Consider the following 17,685-nt stretch of genomic DNA (forward strand, 5'->3'; position numbering starts at 1 on the left):
AAAAATGGTTAAAGGCGAGTATGTTCATTTTTGGCGGGTCCTCGCGGTTTTCCACGGTTTCCGCGGAACTGATAAGAGATAACAACTTGGTGTTTTCGGAAAAGTTGTAGCACTCGAGGTCTTCTATAACATTGCTGAAGTCAGTTATCTCTTATCTCTTATTAGCTCCGCGAAAAGCGCGAAAAATGATAAGAAAAAAAAGTTCTATATACAATTTGCTTTTTTATGTGCGCGAGTTGCGCGCAACTGATAAGAGATAAGAGATAGATATCTTCAGCAATGTTAAAGAAAACCTCAAGTACTACAACTTTGCCGAAGACACCATGTTGTTATCTTTTATCAGTTTCGCGGAAACCGTGAAAAACCGCGGAGGCTAGACGGGATGCCAACATACTTCCTTTTAACGCAGATAGAATCAACAGAAATCATACTCTCCTCTTTCAAAATATATTAGAATTTTTTCACATACTCTCCTCTCGATCTAGTCAATAGATATATCAATCGCTTTGATATCAATCGCTTTTTCTTTTTGACCGTCACATTCATTATTGAAAAACCAATTTTACAACGAATTGTATTTACAATTACAATTACAATTTACAAAAATTGTAACAGTACTAGTACTGTGCAACGGGCCCCAGATTGTAATTGTTATTTTAATTTGAATTTGATTCGTCGACTGGATGTGTTGAAGTGTCCAAAGACAACTGATTTATTGATACAGTTGAACTGTAACAGTTCTCACTCTGTTTATACAAAGTCCTTTTATACTAGATATGCACGTATATGGTGCGTCATGACTTAACAACTTAACTACCGCCTATTGGTCACGACCGAAATGTATCGTGGTGATCTATTCTTATTAAGAATTTCTCAACAGGGTGGGTCATTTTCATTCGAATTTCAATCAAATTTCCTTTGCTGTTCGATTTCAGTGGTATTTTTCAATACGGTTCATTTACTTTCTTAGGAAAATTCATTTTCCAATCAAATTAAAAAAATCAAAATGAACAGTTTTTGGCGCTTTGTCATTGTTGTTGCTTGCAAGTGATAATTGAATAAATCTGTCACCAATCATGTCATTTTACGATATTCATACTTTGGCCATCCGACGGTGATTCTTTCAACTAAAATTCGCGTATAAAATACAGCAATTCGGCACGGCGTAATATCATAGCGCATTGAATAGCTATTCATTTGAAAACTGAGTTTATTCTAAGTTGGCTCTTTCGTTGGTGCACATTGATTAGCTCCAGTTTGACATTAGTAAATCAAAACGCAATTCACATTGCACAAAGTGTTGACAATATGGATTCGGAAATAAATGGTATTATATCTGTGCGTCAACTTTTAGAAGCCGGAGCGGAATTATCACTGACTGTGCGTACAAAAGGAAGAAACAACAAGGTGAAATTGACATTCAATCTGAATGTATTGCATTTTTAGAAGAAATATTTTATTCCTGTAGAAAAATCGTGGTCAAATGGCATCGGGTGCAGAACATGGTGGTGATCGTGTGGCAAATCCAGTGCCGCTTCCATCGTTCGTTAGTTCGGATGGAATGTTACAATCGATTTTTGATGCGATCGACCAGAAAATATTCAATTGCAACTTGGATGGAATCAAAATGGAATGGTGCGACAAATTGAAATCCCGTGCTGCCGTCACCTATGAAAAAACGTCATACTCATCGAAGCAGATATTCATTCGGTGCAGCAAACTCTGGTTCAAACATCGCACACGCAAACAGCTTGTCGAAGCAATTTTGGTAAGTTGACACGATTTTGAATTCAACACTCAATTTGTTTAGATTTGAAACTAATACCCATTTTTCCCTGAATTCGCATTCGTTTTTTTTTTCACAATTTAGTACGAAATGATTCAATTATACATCGATATAAATGACTACTATGGCGAAAAAAAAGAAAATCCGGACTTGGACGTCTACTTGCTTGCTGCAGCGATTGAATACTTCAATAGACGATTCAAAACCAATCTCATTCTCAACAACAACCACAAACGTGATGCCGACAACGATTCCGATGTCACAGAAATGTTGGCTTCGATTGCCAAGGATAGCAAGATATCACAAAAAATACCAACATACGATAGCTACAAAATGGCCTCAGACATTCAAGTGCTGACCAACAAAGTGATTGGGAACAAAGATGCGGTCAAATGCGGCCAAAGCTGTGGCGGTTTTTGCTACACAAGCGGGTGTTCTTCGGCTGTGGCATTACGTCATCGCTATATCGGCTCAAACATCTATTTCATTTTTGAACTTGACGGACCAAAGTGTTTTCTTTGCGATGAGGAAATCACACAAGGCGGCTTGAACAACCATTTCGACCAAATCTGTCCAGTTTTCAAACCACCAAGCAACCCAGCTGCTTAGAAAAACTACAACGATTTCAACGGTAGAATTCCCAGCAAAACACATTTCTATTGTTGTGCATCGATAATGGACATATCCATAATTTTGGTTTATTCAACGGCTACAGCTCAAATTTGATGAAAGTTTGAACAAAAAAATAAGCTCAAAAAGCATTCTAAACATAGTCGACTATGTTGATGAAAACGTCTCAATGGATTTATTATAGCTTTTGATGAAGAATATTGAAAAAAAAACTTAAAAGCATGCCTATTTATAGAGACAAATTCGATGAAAAACACTTCATATTCAAGATGTGAACTTCAGTAAAACAAAAAATTAACGTTCAACAAAGTCATTATTTTCCCAAAAAATTTATTTATAGTTTAAGTTTATTTAACTTTAAAATACGATTATACAAACGAAAAATATACAAATAAATCTCATTTTCCTTATTGAAACATTAGACAATAAAAATTTTGAATCATTGGCTTCATTTCAAGTCAGGTATTGAAATATTTGCAAAATAAATTGTTTAGGATGAAAACGTGATCGAAAATATCGTCTAGAAATATTCACTCGGAAATTTATCCCGGTATGCCGATCTGGTAAGGTAAGAGGTGCTGAGTAATAAGCTGGTAAAACTGAAGGGAAAATCTATATATTACACATGTTCCTGCAGTGTTATTATACTGTTTGGAAAAAGCATCCGTTTAATTGGTCGCAGACAAATTGTGTTCAAAACTGATGCACTCGTTAATGGCTACAAAACTTGTGTCCATTTGTATCTATTATCACAATATCTATTTTATAACGAACGTATACGTTAAATCTACATAAATGGTTTTTGATTGAAATATCTTCGTAGAATTGATAAAAATATGTTATATTGCAGATAATGATGAACCATAATCGAATTATAATAATTGCATTAATTCAATGGAAGAAATGCAAATTTTTCATAAAAGAGCGCGGAAAGAATACAGTTCATAAAAGTATGTGTAAGCAATTTGTTTACAACATTAACCCATTCAAAGCCGTGATCTCTTTTTTCAATTTTTTCCTGCAAAGTTCTAAAAATTTGGCTTAAATGCAAACAAAATAAAAAATAAATCGATTCAATTTTAAGTCTTTGATAAAGGTGAGCATGCATACTTTTGGATTATAGTGCGACCGATTGAAAATTCATAAGACTTTCCGTGGAAAACCTTGATTTCGTCACGACGTATTTTTTCAATACAAATACAAGAAAAACCATGGAAAGATTGTTTTTTTTCATGTTTTTTGTTGTCAATGTTAATTTTGAGATCAAAAAATATGTAACTGTACATGCTTGGCTTTAAAACTTCATTCCGAAATAAAATAATAATCGAGTTGTTTGAAAATTCTCCGATTCATTCCCATGTGTTGACCCCCTAAATTTTCTTTGCCGAAATGCAAAATGCCCTATTTCATATTGTGCCGAACCAAATGGTATAAATTATATATTTTATGATAGATTAAACTTTTCTCTGTCATAAAAACGTCATTAGACGAGGAACGAAATAAAAATTGACCAATTTACGTGTTCTTGCAGAACATATTTAAAAACGGTTCCATATGGAACCATCGCTTAGATTGGGTTAATAACATCTTGAGTGGTTTTTAATTGAAATAACGGCGAACCATTGAATAATGTCCATCAGGGAAAAAATAATAATTTAAAATCCATTTGATCGTCCGTTACTTCTCCCAAGTTTTCGCTGCCATTGTTTGCTTGGATGCATTCATGTAAGCAACGAAATGTTCATATTTTTTTTCGAGAAGCAATCAACTGTTCAAAATGTTCCATGAAATTATGCGAATTAGTACACAAGGCTATGACTGGCATTGACATACCAGGATAAATCCAGTGATGAAAGCCCGAGTAGCAAATTTCCCCTTTTTCCCGGTTGCAAATGGGTTACTATAACTTAAAAACAACTCCAAAGATGTTGCAAGCCGATCTTTGTAACGTTACAATAACCGTATTGTAAGCTGTTTAGCCGCGAGGCGGGGCTTATTTGTAACAAATTGGTTATAATTCGGTTATAATTCGATTTTAGTTATGTTATTATATCGTTGCAATAGCCATGCTCATAAATCGCATACTGTCATATAACCAAAGAAAGTTTCAATAAAGTTACTATCGAGTTTCAATTTGAATGTTCATTCTTCAATTCATTCCTTTCAACGGCATCATCATTTATCTCTATCTTTGACAAATTCAACTAGAAAAATATTTAATCGCTGGGCAATTTATATATATATATGTGTGAGAATGAAAATATTTTGCCGATTTTGAACATTTTCAAAATCGAAATTTTACAACGAATGTCATTTTGTCGTCAATAGTGGCCACGATAGGCTCTTAAAATTCACGCGCCCTTCAAAAGATGCAATTTTGAGAAAAAATGTGCAAAATATTTTTTTTTTCAATTTTTGTAATTTTCTCGTTTAACTATCTCAAACCATTTCAAATACGATTTATAATGTCAAAATTATAATAATTAGCTAAAACGCAATGTTGAAAATGCATAAATATATGATAAATTCGATTTTATTTTCGAAAGAACAAACGCATCAATGTGCAAAAAATTTCAAACAGCAGTAAATATGGCGATTTTTACTGCCATTGTTACTAAAACTCAAATGTAACTCAAATAGAACCTTGGAATTGTTGTAACAATACTGCTACATTGTAGTAATGTTGCAGGAACTTCTTAGCTTCCATCTAGACTTTCATCATATAAAAACACGTTGCAAAAACATTTCGGCAACATATTTACAACTTGTGTTATTCAAGTTGCATTTCAGTTTTTGAAATGTTGTATAAACGTAAGAGTAACAAATAAAATTCTATTTTGCGTTTTCAAAATTATTGCCACAGAATTTTGATTAGGCGATGTATTCCTTACGGAAAGAATTCTAATGACAGCCAAATTCTATTTCTTTATACAACATATCTACATTCAATATGTTTAGTTGAAGTAACCTTACTGTAACCTCTATATAACATGAATGTAACTTAATTATAACTTGAATTACGTTATTGTAACAAGAAAGATAGTAATGAAGTAGTTTCAACACAAGTTGTTTTTTTTTGTGATTTCTCTGTTTTTATCGTAATGATTGGTTTTCGATTGGATGAAATCCACCAACGCGAAACGTTTAACGTTCTCAACGTTTTCGAAACTCATTAGCTTGGCAAATTCTTCAACAGGAATTGCATTCTTGGACCAAATGTATGAATGTTTGACAAGGTGAAATGCACTGACGTATCATGGTTACGTATGTAACCAAATCGTAGTTGCAGCAACGTTACAATAAAGTTTTGAGATTATGAGTTATCTGGCAACCAGTTGGTAAATTTGTTAAAATATTTCTCCTTTTCTGCAACTTAAAAATAACTTTTCTATAACTTATATATAACAAAGCGGATGCCTTGTTACCTAAAAACCACATTGCAACTGTTCTATAACATATTTTGTTGCGAATAACTGAATTGAAACCGATTTATAACAAATTTTGGTTGCAAGCCTGAGATTTTTGCTACTCGGGAAGGACCACATTGGATCGTAACGGTTAATCATTCCATGGGGCGCATATCGTCATAGATATGTTATATAGATTTACAATTTATTTCAATTGTAAAGTTTATCTAAAATTCCAAGTCAGAATGAATTTATTCGTGAAATGCAACAACGCAGTGGTTTCAGAATTCTCATGTTCAATGTACAAAGATGCGGTGCAAATCGAGACGATGCAACAGGCCGATCACAATTTGGGCACGTACATTGTAACATTGTACATTTTCAAGTTGACTATTCTAAAGTGTCCGTCTTTTAAAAATGATTTTCGAACCGAAGATTCGGAGTGGCATTGTTATTGAACAAAGTATATGTGTACTTGAGGGAAAAATAGTAAGAAATGATATTCAACGGAATTTCAATTCAAATTTAGTATCGTTTATGTATACATATATTTCATTAAAATATCCTACAACTTCTACTTATCGAATAACTAAAACAAATATTTCCGCAGTTGATCAATTTTATGTGTGATAATATATAGATAATTTTGCCTTTGTCAGCCCCCTTCCTGCCCCATTAAATGTACACAGCTTGAAAATGTGGTGTTGATGTCAGTCGAACGAATGAAAAATTGTAATTCAGTTTTGATTTGTTGTGTCATTGTTTTCCCATTTATTTTCCATTCTTTTTGGATCCATTCGTTCGCATCGATTGAATTTTCTTCTTCTTTTTATCACTAGACCAATCGGCGTCGTCTTCATCATCGCTAACATTATTGCCAAAATAATTGTTGCCATCGCGTGAATTGGCGATTCGTCGACTTGCAATTCTTGATGAATTTCGACCAATGCCTGAAAGAAAAAAATTTGGAGTTCCGTAAGAACCTTCTTATATGAAGCATGCCAAAATATTAGCGCCCACAAAATCGTATTGAATTCACTTTCATACCCATGCACTTTTCCAGATGCGGTGCAAATCGAGACGATGCAACAGGCCGATCACAATTTGGGCACGTACAATCCACAGCCTTCTTTGTATTTGTTGAACCAAACACATCCATATCAGGCATATCCACAATGCTAAATCTGAATTTGAAGAAATAAAAGAAAACCGATTTTAGATTATTCTGTGGAACGTTTCATCGAAAATAAATCCATAGAAAAAGAAAATATTTGTAAGTATAAAGCACATACACGGATGGATCTTCTGGTTCACCTTCGAGTGCAACATCGAGACCAGTTTTATGTAAATAATGTAATTCAAAGACAACACCCATTATTGTTTCATCCACCAATGAATTGTATAGATAATTTGTTGCACGTTCCAAATTGGACGGTTCATTCATGTATCGCTTAAAATCGGCCAGCAGCTCTGTTTCACTTCCATATTCAATTGGTGAACTTGAACTCTCATTCATGGTATTTTTGGTTGGGTCTTTTGTTGTTCTTCTTCTTCTTTTTTTTCACTCTTGTCTATGTGAAAATTTTACGGTAAAATTTGTTCAATCGTCTCTATTTAATCAATGTTCAAACAAAAATCCATAAAACAAAACACTAAATTGGTTGCATTTCTACTCAAAAAACATTCTGTCTCAAAATGGGAAATGAAATACACCAAAGATGTTTATATACGCACACACACAGTTTTTAGTACATAACAATGCAGTGGATTGGTTGAGGTTATGCTCGACCGATTTGACACAACTATGTCTCGTTAACACGAAGCATAGCAGTGCAGAGCAGAGCATTCAGTTGTGCGTTTACGTTACGGATGAGTTTGAATGCTTGTGTTTACGTCAATAGAACACTTCTTTTTGCAATTTATTCACATCAATCCATTATAAACATTTAAAGTTAAAACTTACACAAAGTACAATTGATTCAAACGAAAAAATACCAAAGGAAACGAATAATTTTCAGGAAAATAGAGTGAATTTGTACAATTCTTTGTATAAATAAATTTTTGTTAAATCAATTTAACGACTTTTTTTCGGTAGAAACTACAATTTTTGTCTACAATGAAAAAATGCAGAATTTTCAGATATTTAATCATCAAAAATTTCATATTTTGCAGTTTATCAATCGATACTTGGCTGAAATACAAGGACAACAATAAATTCTTCTACTAAAAAAAAATTCCGGTTGAAAGTGTCAGAAACATTGTTTACTAAAACGTCACTAATGTGCTTGGTGCGCCGTCTGGATCATTCAAACTGGTGTCAAACCGAATTCCAATTATCGTTGCATTGAAAAACAATTGTGATTGAACTGTGAAAAAGAAACATTGGAAAAATTTGGCAATGGATGCCGTTAAAACAAATAAATCGTCTGAATTAAATAGCAACGTCGAAAATGCCGATGAACATGAATGGCGCTGGAAACCATGGTCAATTGTTCGAAGTGATTATCAACGAATGGCATGGGAAGCAGATCGATCGGGTGTTTACGATAAAGCAATTCTGTATGACAGCATGGCACTGAGCTGTGGATTTATTAGCACAATGTTGAACAATGATCAACAGCCTCTCTTCAGCGACAATCGGCCAAATGCGAGTAAAATTGAACATCCCTTACAGAGATCCAGCGATTTGCAACGAGAGACGAAAAATATACTTATTGATTACCTATCGGAGTATTTGAGTCATGTTGTGATTGGTGAACCAAAAAAGATACCCCATGATAAAGATAAAAATCACTTCGATGCACTGCGTTCGAAGTGTGCTCAGTTGCCAAAACAATGGAATGTCGTTCAATTTAATCAAGTGTACAGCGGATACAATGGATTTGCCACAACAAAAGATGTGTACACCAGTGATGCACCTATTAAAATCACACTGTTCTGCGATAGTTTGTCAAAAAAACGAGACAATCGTCCAATTAGCATCGTTCTTGATTTCATTGAACTCGGCGAAAAGAGCGTAAGTTGACAAGAAATTCAAGGAAAATGTTCAATTCACGATCGATTTAGGTTCAATTATGAATTGAATGAGATTGAATTGATAAAATTTTGAGATTGAAATTTTGAACGTGGGAAAAATTAACAAAATTGCTCTTTCTCCTCCTCCTCCATACAGATACTGTCAACGGCCCACGAGGTGCATCAGGTGCTGTACGAAAATTACCTATCTTATATGAATACGCTACCAACCAAATACAGTGAATTTATGAAGCGGCTGAAGCAAACGCAATTGAAACTAGTAGCAGATATGGCAACATGGCTTGGACCATGGATAACATTGCTGTCTGGCAAAATCAAAGGCAAAGCTGGTGAAGATTTTGAACAGAAGATATTCGAGGATGTAGACAAATTTGCCGGTGAACTCGGCTGGATGACTCCCGATCAAGTTATTTTGCTTAGTTTAATGGCCCGACGAATCGATCTGTTGGACAATGGAAAAATTGAGCAAGCCGCTCGTGATATTGCACCAAGTTATAAGGACAGTTGTCGCATTGAAAAGTTTTTGTTGGAGCTGAAGGCGAAAACTCCATTCAAGGATTTCACATATTATCCATGCATCTTGGTCATTGATGAAATTTTAGACCAAATGCCGTGGGAAATGGTGTTGACATCGCAAGAATTTACCCGTGTACATTCCATTTATCTGCTATTCGATTTGTACGAACGATACAAAGATCAAATCGATGATGGTTACCTGAAAATGAGCATCAAAAACGGTTTCAGCATGATCAATCCGAACAATGATGACAAATTGAATGATATGTGCAAACGAATGACCCAATTCTACGATAATTGCTTACCAAATTGGGAACGTATCGAACGTATCGTACCATCAGCAGAGAAAATATCCGAATGTCTGTCGAAAAATGAGTTATTTGTGTATTCAGGTCATGGAAGTTCATTGAACTTTTTCAGCAATTTCGAGCTGGAAAGTATGCGACATAATTGTTTGATGCTCTTGTTTGGCTGCGATTCAATTGCGACAAAACCATCTGGAACGATATCGGAAGCGGCTTGCTCATCTTATACATATTTTAAAAATGGCTGCCCAGGAACTTTGGGTGCAATCGTAAGTTGACCTTGTTTAAACGTTGTATAACCTATATCCTGGTTATCTAACCCTGGTTGTTTTCATATTTCGTTCATTTTTCACATCTTTTCATTTTAACCTTTCTTCCATACAGACCATTGTCACCGACGTTTGGGTTGATCTCATCACTATATGGATACTCACACAATGGATCGTACCAAAACAAATGACACATCCCAAAATTAAAGTGTGCAAAGATGCACGCTCCAAGGAACACGTTAGCCGAATCCTGTTGAAATCGGAAGGAAAGCGAAATCCAAATTTGTTGGCAATACTATGCGATCTTCGTAACGAAACCGAAATTACATTTGGCATGCGATCAGCTATTGTTTATAGAGGTTTACCACCGTACAATACATTGGCCGAGAAATGATGACCAATTGGTGATCACCAGTTTAGATAAATCAATTTTTTTTTCTAGAAAAATGCCACAATTTACATTGTACAAAGTAAATGTAATAGATTGTAATAGATTGTATTTTCCAACGTGTACCAAAATTTTATTTTCGATTTTTACATGTTCCTCATTCGTCATTGCAAAAAATACTGGGGAAATTAAAAATCAAATTTTAAAAATGTATAGCAAGATGTTCGGTTTTTATTGGAATGGCGTTATAAAGAAAATTATTTAAAAATAAAAAGAAATTAATTTGAACATATGAATGTCCGAGAATGAAAACGCAACTTCTATTCACAACACATATAAGTGAAACGAAAATAAAAAATTTATTGAAATGAAACAACACAATCGAATTTTTTCAAAGTGTAACAACAAAAAAGATTTTTTTAAAGTGTAACATCGGTATGTTGTTACACTTACTACATACCGATGTTACACTTTAAAAAAATCTTTTTTGTTGTTACACTTTGAAAAAATTCGATTGTGTTGTTTCATTTCAATAAATTTTTTATTTTCGTTTCACTTATATGTGTTGTGAATAGAAGTTGCGTTTTCATTCTCGGACATTCATATGATTGTCGAATTTTAAAAAATAACTGGAACATTGAAATAGAAATTGAAAGAAAGAAAGAGTTGTTTTTTTTCGTTTTCAGAACGAAATAACGGAAGAAAAATGCAACAAACTTAAATCCAATTAATATATGTAACCATGACGAGTCCTATCTGTGTCTTCAGCGTTTTTTAGTATGTGAATGCAAATGGCAATTGCTAATGCTAATACTAATACTAATACCAACATCCGTGGACTTTGAATTACTTTATGAAGAAATTCTTCTTCATCGATGCGGCTTACGTTGAGTGAAGTGATGGCTCCTCTTGTGCCTCCAAATTCAACCACAACATTATGATCAACTAGGGAAACCGAGTTTAAGCGACAGTAATTGTGAATACGTGGTACGGATGGAAATTGAATTTCAATTGAATACGTGTATTCGGGCCGAATTAAAATCGCTTTGTTCAGTTTGATATACGCTTCATGTGAGTCATATTGTGTGCCATATCGTTTGTGCGTGAACGTAAGTAGCATTCGTTGATTGTGAAGTTCATCGATGTCATCGTTTGATTTAGTTCCCGTGATGCGGATATTAGCTTGCCGACTCTCTGGACATCTTTCATATTGTCTATCCCCCACTCTTATATTCATTATTCTTACATCCATTGGAATGTCTTTAGTTTCTTCACATGTAAAGCCGTTTAAAAGAAGCAATTTATTGCATTGAAATGTTGTTACTTCGTCGCTTTGAAATTCATGCCGAACGTTACAAGACCATGCTAACGGCCAATTTAGAAGAGACAAAATGAATGGCATTATGTAATTGATGATTACGTTTTCAATCATTTTGGACCAGTTCGGACCAGTTTTTTGGATCAGTTTAAACCATAACCTTCCGTTGTTATTATACGATTTAAACTGAAATTAAATGAGACAAAGTGTTTTTAATCGCTTTTGTGTTTTTATATTTAACTGATCTGCGTATTTATCACACCGTGTGCTCATTCAGGCTGCAAATATCATAGAAGAGCACGTTCACAATGGTGTCGATTCATTTTACACATACAACTAAAACATATTTCTCATTTTCGCCCAAATTTATGTAAAACCGGAGGTGAGACCATTCCAAAGAATCATTCAAAAATCTAATTGGAATTTGTCGCAAGTTTACAAATGCAACCACCAAAACTTTCAAGCAGTTAACAACTTTTGAATGAGTTCTACTGCATTTGCTGGACGAATTGGTTCTAGCATTTTTCGACAGTTGTTTGAATCAAAAACGTTATCAATGTATTAATGAACACGGATGATATTCTATAGCTGATGCATGTGATTGCGTGGGCGGTAAGTGATAATTGGCTGTAATTGGTTGTGTAAAAACAGATTTCGAATAAAAAAAGTGTTATGATGTGAATTTAGATATAAAACGTTTGTCTTTATTATTCCATATTATCATTTTAAAAACTCATTATCTATTGAATAAATAGGGTTGTTGTCAGCAAAATCGTCTACGATTTAAATACCTGTTTATGTTCTAAATGTTTCTTTCTTTCTATACAAATTTTGATAAGGCCATTTAAAATAAAAACCAACAATTGATGTAAATTTCATCGATATATTCAATCAACTCCCAGTCAATTTAAGCATATATTCACAGGATAGTTTATCGTTTTTCCTTCTTTTTTTTTTCGTTTACAAAATGAAACATTTGAACAGGCTTTAATATTCCATCAATTGATTTTGGAGAAAGAAAAAAGTGTTTACTTTCTAACAGAATATGTACATATTATTATTGTTTAGAATTAGATTTCAGGAGGGGGGGGGGAGCGAATAGGTTATCATATTTATAATCATCGTAAAAGTATAAATGCGTACAAAATGTGCATATAATGTTCTAATAAGTGTAAAATTGTATCATATATTCTTATTCCTGGCACACCGGTTTGGTACGTGGGTAAATCGATCAATTATCAACATCCAGTCTTCATTTGTGACATACAAATGTTGTAAATCGGATTTCATCTTGTTTACGGAGCACAGATAAAATGAAACCATTGAATTTCATAACGAAAGCAAATGAATGAATCCGTCATTTTGCACGCGTTTTTTTTCATCTTCTTGGCATTCTCTGGTTAACAAGCACTTTTCTTTCCATATTCCACCTGTTGGCAAGTTTATACGGAATGAAAATGATCCGAATGCAAAGTTACAATAAACAGCAACGAAGCCGTTACGAAATGAGACGAAATCGTCAGCTTCTCAAAGTGTTTGAAGAAAGAAGACACTCTGGCGTTATAAATGCGTATGTTGACCTGTTGATAATAAAATGTTTGATTGAACAAAACGATCGGTTTCAATTCGAATGATTTAGTTGTGTGTGTGTGTGTGGTGTATGTGTGTCCGATACAGATCATTCTTTGCAACATTTGACATTTCAAATACTGGCAAAGAATTACCGATGCGGATTTTCTTTATTGATTACATTTTATAAGATTTATAGGTTGTCTTTTTATTTCATCACTGGTATAGGCTAATTTTGTGTGTTTATTTGTGTTTTAAATAACTATGGCTTTTGATTTTAAAAAAAATTGTGCGAATTTTCCGTCTTTCTTCTCTATGGAATTTGTTCGATATTCATTCTCATGTTGGGAAATGGTTCATTCACGTACTTATATTATTTGTATTCAGTGTATGTGAAATTGATGAAAATAGAAACGATTTCAGAGCCCATATACACACTGCGGTTTCATTCTTCTCTTCTTTTTTTTTTAAACAAATCCCATATTTGACACAAAATTTGAAGAGCTCTAAAATAGAATAGTTTAAATTATTTAGTTTCGAAATAGATTAATAGGAATAATTTTTTTTTTAATAACAAATTTGTTTGCCTATCTAATGCTAAATCTTGTCGATTCCTTAATTTATTATGCTATCAAACTAAAAATTTGTTTTCGTTTTCATATTGATCGGTCGACATTGTTTGTTGTTGTTCATTTTTTTCACAAGCTAATCTTTGTGTTTTTTGATTTTCTTCAGGAAATCGGTAATTGAATACCGATGCAATTGATGTGTGTCCAACAATTTGCCAAAAATTATAAATAATGAGAGAGAGAGAGAGAGAAAGAGAAATGGTTCAATGTTCATTTGCACTGAACATGAACATTAGTATTCTTTCTTTTAAATAAGTATTTGCCACTGGACTTTTAAATACATTAGATATTCATTTAAGGGTAATTCTTTGCAAGACATTTCAAATATGAACAAGTTTCTTTTTCGTTTGGAAAATACATATTTCAGCAAATTCATTCAAATTTTCCATTTGAACAAATTGCAAACCAGTTCTCGCTCCGAGAACATCTTAGCTCAATTCAGATTGCAGTTTTTCGTTTTAAATCAGTTTGAAAACTTTTTCAATGCGCTTAAAAATGTGTGTCTAAATCTAAATGCGCCACTGCGTTCATCAGGGAGTTGAAATGAATTGGATTTCCACCTTGAAATCAAAATATGATTCATCGAGCACTGAATCGTTACATGATTTATCTAGCTTTGATTCGTATTTGTGATATTTCATTAGCTTTGATACCATTCAATGAGTCTGCTTATAGGGAGATGAGGATCGTTTTATTGATTCACTGGCTTTAGAACCATATTGTGAGTGCCTAGTTCAAGATGGAAATCTAGACCAATCCTGACCATTCTTCACAGGTAAATCAAACCAATTTTGGAATCTTCAATCCTCATTTTCTTAAAGAACCTCTGAATGTTATGTGGAAAGGAGAAAAAAAGTTCAACGAACTAAAAATGCAAATTTCGAACGAGTTGAACTGGTGCAGTTTTGTTTATTTTTCATTATTCTCGTTCATTGTTTGTTTTTTAATTGTTTTCCCAACAACACTTGAAAATTGAATAATTTTTTTTTTCTTTCGTTTTTTTTCTGTATGCAGTCATATTCTAAATTGATTTAAACAACTAAATTTACTTAACATCATTATCTAACAAGACTTACACGCAGACGACATGAAAAAAAAATTTACAAAGAAAAAATTGAAAATTGAAAATGCCTAATTAATCCTATTGTCTAGGTATTGTTATGTCTATCGCTTGACACGCACATATACATACAAATATATATATAAATGTTTTAAATGTCTATTCCTTTGCTTGTTTGCTTGCTTGTTTGTTTGTTTGTTCTTTTTATTCCATCTATTTACAGAAAATACTTATAATTGATTATTTAGTGATTTCATGAGTGATAAAACCATTTTGATGGTAAAACTGTATCCTTAAGTGTGGTGAGTGCTCGTGCATACCAATGAATGCCGCGTGGTAAATTGGCATTAATGCCATTGGCAACGCCAAGCAATTCTTCTATTCGGTGCAGCGTTCGCATCGGTACGAAACTGATGTGAGCGATTGAATGTTTTTCGACTAGAGCATAACAAGATGCTGCTATTGAATTGACAACTATCGTGCCGTCGTAGGTGAGCGGCGCATAAACGCCTCGATGCAATTCGACGGTGATTTTTTTGACGCGTCGCGGTTCCAACGTTCCATTTACATTGGTTAGCACAAAATCATCGATTTGTATGCGTTCGGCAAATTGAAAATCGGCTACACTGCTAACGGTCGTAACACTGTTGTCGCTGCTCTGCCATGTGTAAATTAAATGGCTTGGTGTTGCTGTTATGGCCGAACCATCTTCCGTTTCGATTCGAATGAATTCACGTTTTTGTTTCGCATCACGATCCAAGAACATGTACACTTCACTGTATTTCAGCTGACCATCGGCGTCCATGCTCAGTACTTGGTCACCGATACGAAGTTCGCTGAGCAGGCGCGTTTCACCCGTGACCAATTTTGCGGTACTGTCACCAGTAAAGCATCCCGTTTGATGTGCGGCTTGTGATGAATCTGGTGAAATCAAGCGAAACAAGAGAAAAAAAGAACGAAATGAGCACAATGAGATAAAGCATTTTGATAATAAAAAAAAAGAACTAACTTAAACTGCTGTAATATAAACATGACTTTAATAAACTGGAAACACAAACAGTTTTCGCGTGAATGAATCTCGGAAGAAAGTTAAGTATTATTAAAAAAATCGAAACGAGAAAAAAAAATCAACAAATGTACGTAGAGAAAAGGAAAGAAGAGAAAAAATAAACGTGATGACATTGAGCCATTGTGTAATCGAAATGGAGAGAGAGAAAGAGAGAAGAGAGCGAAAATAAAGCGTACAGAACGAATGAGCAGCGCACAACACCGTCATTAATCAAAACTGTAGTTTAAAAACGCATGCTACTCGAACCGAATTTTTCAATATATATACCATGCACATTCCAATTCATCGCATTTCTCTCTCTCTCTCTCTCTCTCTCTCTCTCTTCTCCTCATTGTATGTTGTCGTCATTGTTCGTGTTACTTTTTTCCAACTTCTCATTTCTCTCTGTGTGTTGTTACGTTGTTACGCTCTGTGTTACCTTTTCGGTCGCTCTCTCTCTCTCTCTCTCTCTCTCTTTATCTCTCGGTAATATGAGAAATCATACATATCGATTTACATAAATATGTAATTTATACCATCCAACAATATAGATAACCACAAATATTTTCTCTCTGTGGCCAAGGCGCATTTATAACAAGATTTACGCTAATGCATACAAAAGCGACATTCAATTGAAAACATACACACCATATAACCATTCACAGGACTCTCTTCAGATATATCCCTCTCTCCCTCTCTCCCTGTCTCGTTCTCTTTCCCGAACACAATGCAACACAACAAAAGCGCAAAAGCGCGTAGCTCAGTTCACAAAGCGCATAGTTCAGAGCAGCAAAGCGAACAGCACCGCACTGTAGCGCACAGCCTAAGAAGAAAGACACACGAAAAGGAAGAACAAATGAAGAATGAACAAGAAAAAAGAGAGACAAGAGGAAACCAGCATGTTTTGACATGTTTTGGTTGTGTATGTCAAATTAAACTTATTAATGATACGACACCCAATGTGATTCCCAAAATTAAAAAAAAAACAACAACAACAACAACAACAACAGCCGAAAATAAAAGATGAAGGAATATATATCTGTATGTGGATAAAAAAAAGACGAGATGAGAGAAACAGGCGATAAAATACATTGCATTTTGAAATGTGCTCAATACGGAGCGGTGTCGTATACGCAAATCTCAACACTCTCTGTTGCATACAAGCAAGAAGGTAACCGCCACCACCGCTGCTGCTGTTGGTGCTGTCGTCGTTGCCACCACTGCTTTTGCTGATGCTGACAGACCCAAACACACGAAATCAATGTAAATATTTTCGATGGTACAGCATCACGTAACCAAAGATCATATGTAAACCTTTTTCTTGGCAAATGTTCGGCTTAACTGATGCTATGACTCGATACTCGGTTTTTTTTCTTTTGTTGGTTGGTTTGTGTTTAATGAAAAATCTTTAGCGCATTTCAATAGAAATGAGCCTGTGTCTCTCTCACAACAGGACTGACCAAAATGTCGGTTTTGTGTTGTTATTTTTTTTTCTTGACTCACTGACCAGAAAACGTCGGTTTCATTCAAATGATTTGCTTCATGTCTCTTCTTCTTTTTTTTAAATATATATTGTTGTTCATTTGCTGTGGGTGACGCACAAACAAAACATTTCGCCGAAAATTAATTTGAAACAGGATATATGTGTGGAAAAGATGGAGAGGGAGAGAGAGAGAGAGAGAGAGAGAGAGAGAGAGAGAGGTGTGGGAGAGAACAAAAAGTGA

The 17,685-nt window shown here is 34.3% G+C and overlaps 4 protein-coding genes across 7 annotated transcripts in view; 2 read left to right on the forward strand and 2 right to left on the reverse strand.

The window, feature by feature from the left end:
• The first annotated feature begins 1,152 nt into the window (after positions 1-1,152).
• Positions 1,153-2,848, forward strand: LOC129574707 (uncharacterized). The gene is made up of 3 exons (XM_055457076.1): positions 1,153-1,407; positions 1,469-1,768; positions 1,871-2,848. Exons 1-3 carry the CDS (start codon positions 1,309-1,311, stop codon positions 2,393-2,395), a joined length of 924 nt encoding a protein of 307 aa, XP_055313051.1. The 5' UTR covers positions 1,153-1,308; the 3' UTR covers positions 2,396-2,848.
• Positions 2,849-6,354: 3,506 nt separating this feature from the next.
• On the reverse strand, positions 6,355-7,583 carry LOC129574718 (SAGA-associated factor 11 homolog). The gene is made up of 3 exons (XM_055457096.1): positions 7,116-7,583; positions 6,871-7,007; positions 6,355-6,773 (listed from the first exon to the last, which is right to left on the reverse strand). Exons 1-3 carry the CDS (start codon positions 7,337-7,339, stop codon positions 6,595-6,597), a joined length of 540 nt encoding a protein of 179 aa, XP_055313071.1. The 5' UTR covers positions 7,340-7,583; the 3' UTR covers positions 6,355-6,594.
• A 59-nt stretch (positions 7,584-7,642) lies between these two features.
• On the forward strand, positions 7,643-10,615 carry LOC129574695 (uncharacterized). 4 transcript variants are annotated; one of them, XM_055457060.1, is made up of 4 exons: positions 7,643-7,914; positions 7,996-8,839; positions 8,996-9,949; positions 10,065-10,615. In XM_055457060.1, the coding sequence occupies exons 2-4, from the start codon at positions 8,222-8,224 to the stop codon at positions 10,341-10,343; spliced, it is 1,851 nt and encodes a 616-aa protein (XP_055313035.1). In that variant the 5' UTR covers positions 7,643-7,914; positions 7,996-8,221; the 3' UTR covers positions 10,344-10,615. The 4 variants fall into 4 exon arrangements, with proteins under 4 accessions (XP_055313035.1, XP_055313036.1, XP_055313037.1 ...); XM_055457061.1 differs by having other exon boundaries at positions 7,643-7,858; XM_055457062.1 differs by having other exon boundaries at positions 7,643-7,850.
• Positions 10,616-12,337: 1,722 nt separating this feature from the next.
• The window catches only part of LOC129574702 (protein hedgehog), a 34,344-nt gene continuing 28,996 nt past the window's right edge, over positions 12,338-17,685 (reverse strand). Inside the window, exon 3 of the mRNA XM_055457072.1 lies at positions 12,338-15,834. Within this exon, the coding sequence (XP_055313047.1) occupies positions 15,167-15,834 (668 nt within the window). The 3' untranslated portion in view covers positions 12,338-15,166. The remainder of the gene's footprint in view (positions 15,835-17,685) is intronic.

Source organism: Sitodiplosis mosellana, unplaced genomic scaffold, assembly GCF_009176505.1.
Source record: "Sitodiplosis mosellana isolate CC-2019 unplaced genomic scaffold, AAFC_SMos_1.0 Smas_scaffold_6165, whole genome shotgun sequence".
In the NCBI taxonomy this organism is placed as follows: Eukaryota; Metazoa; Arthropoda; class Insecta; order Diptera; family Cecidomyiidae; genus Sitodiplosis; species Sitodiplosis mosellana.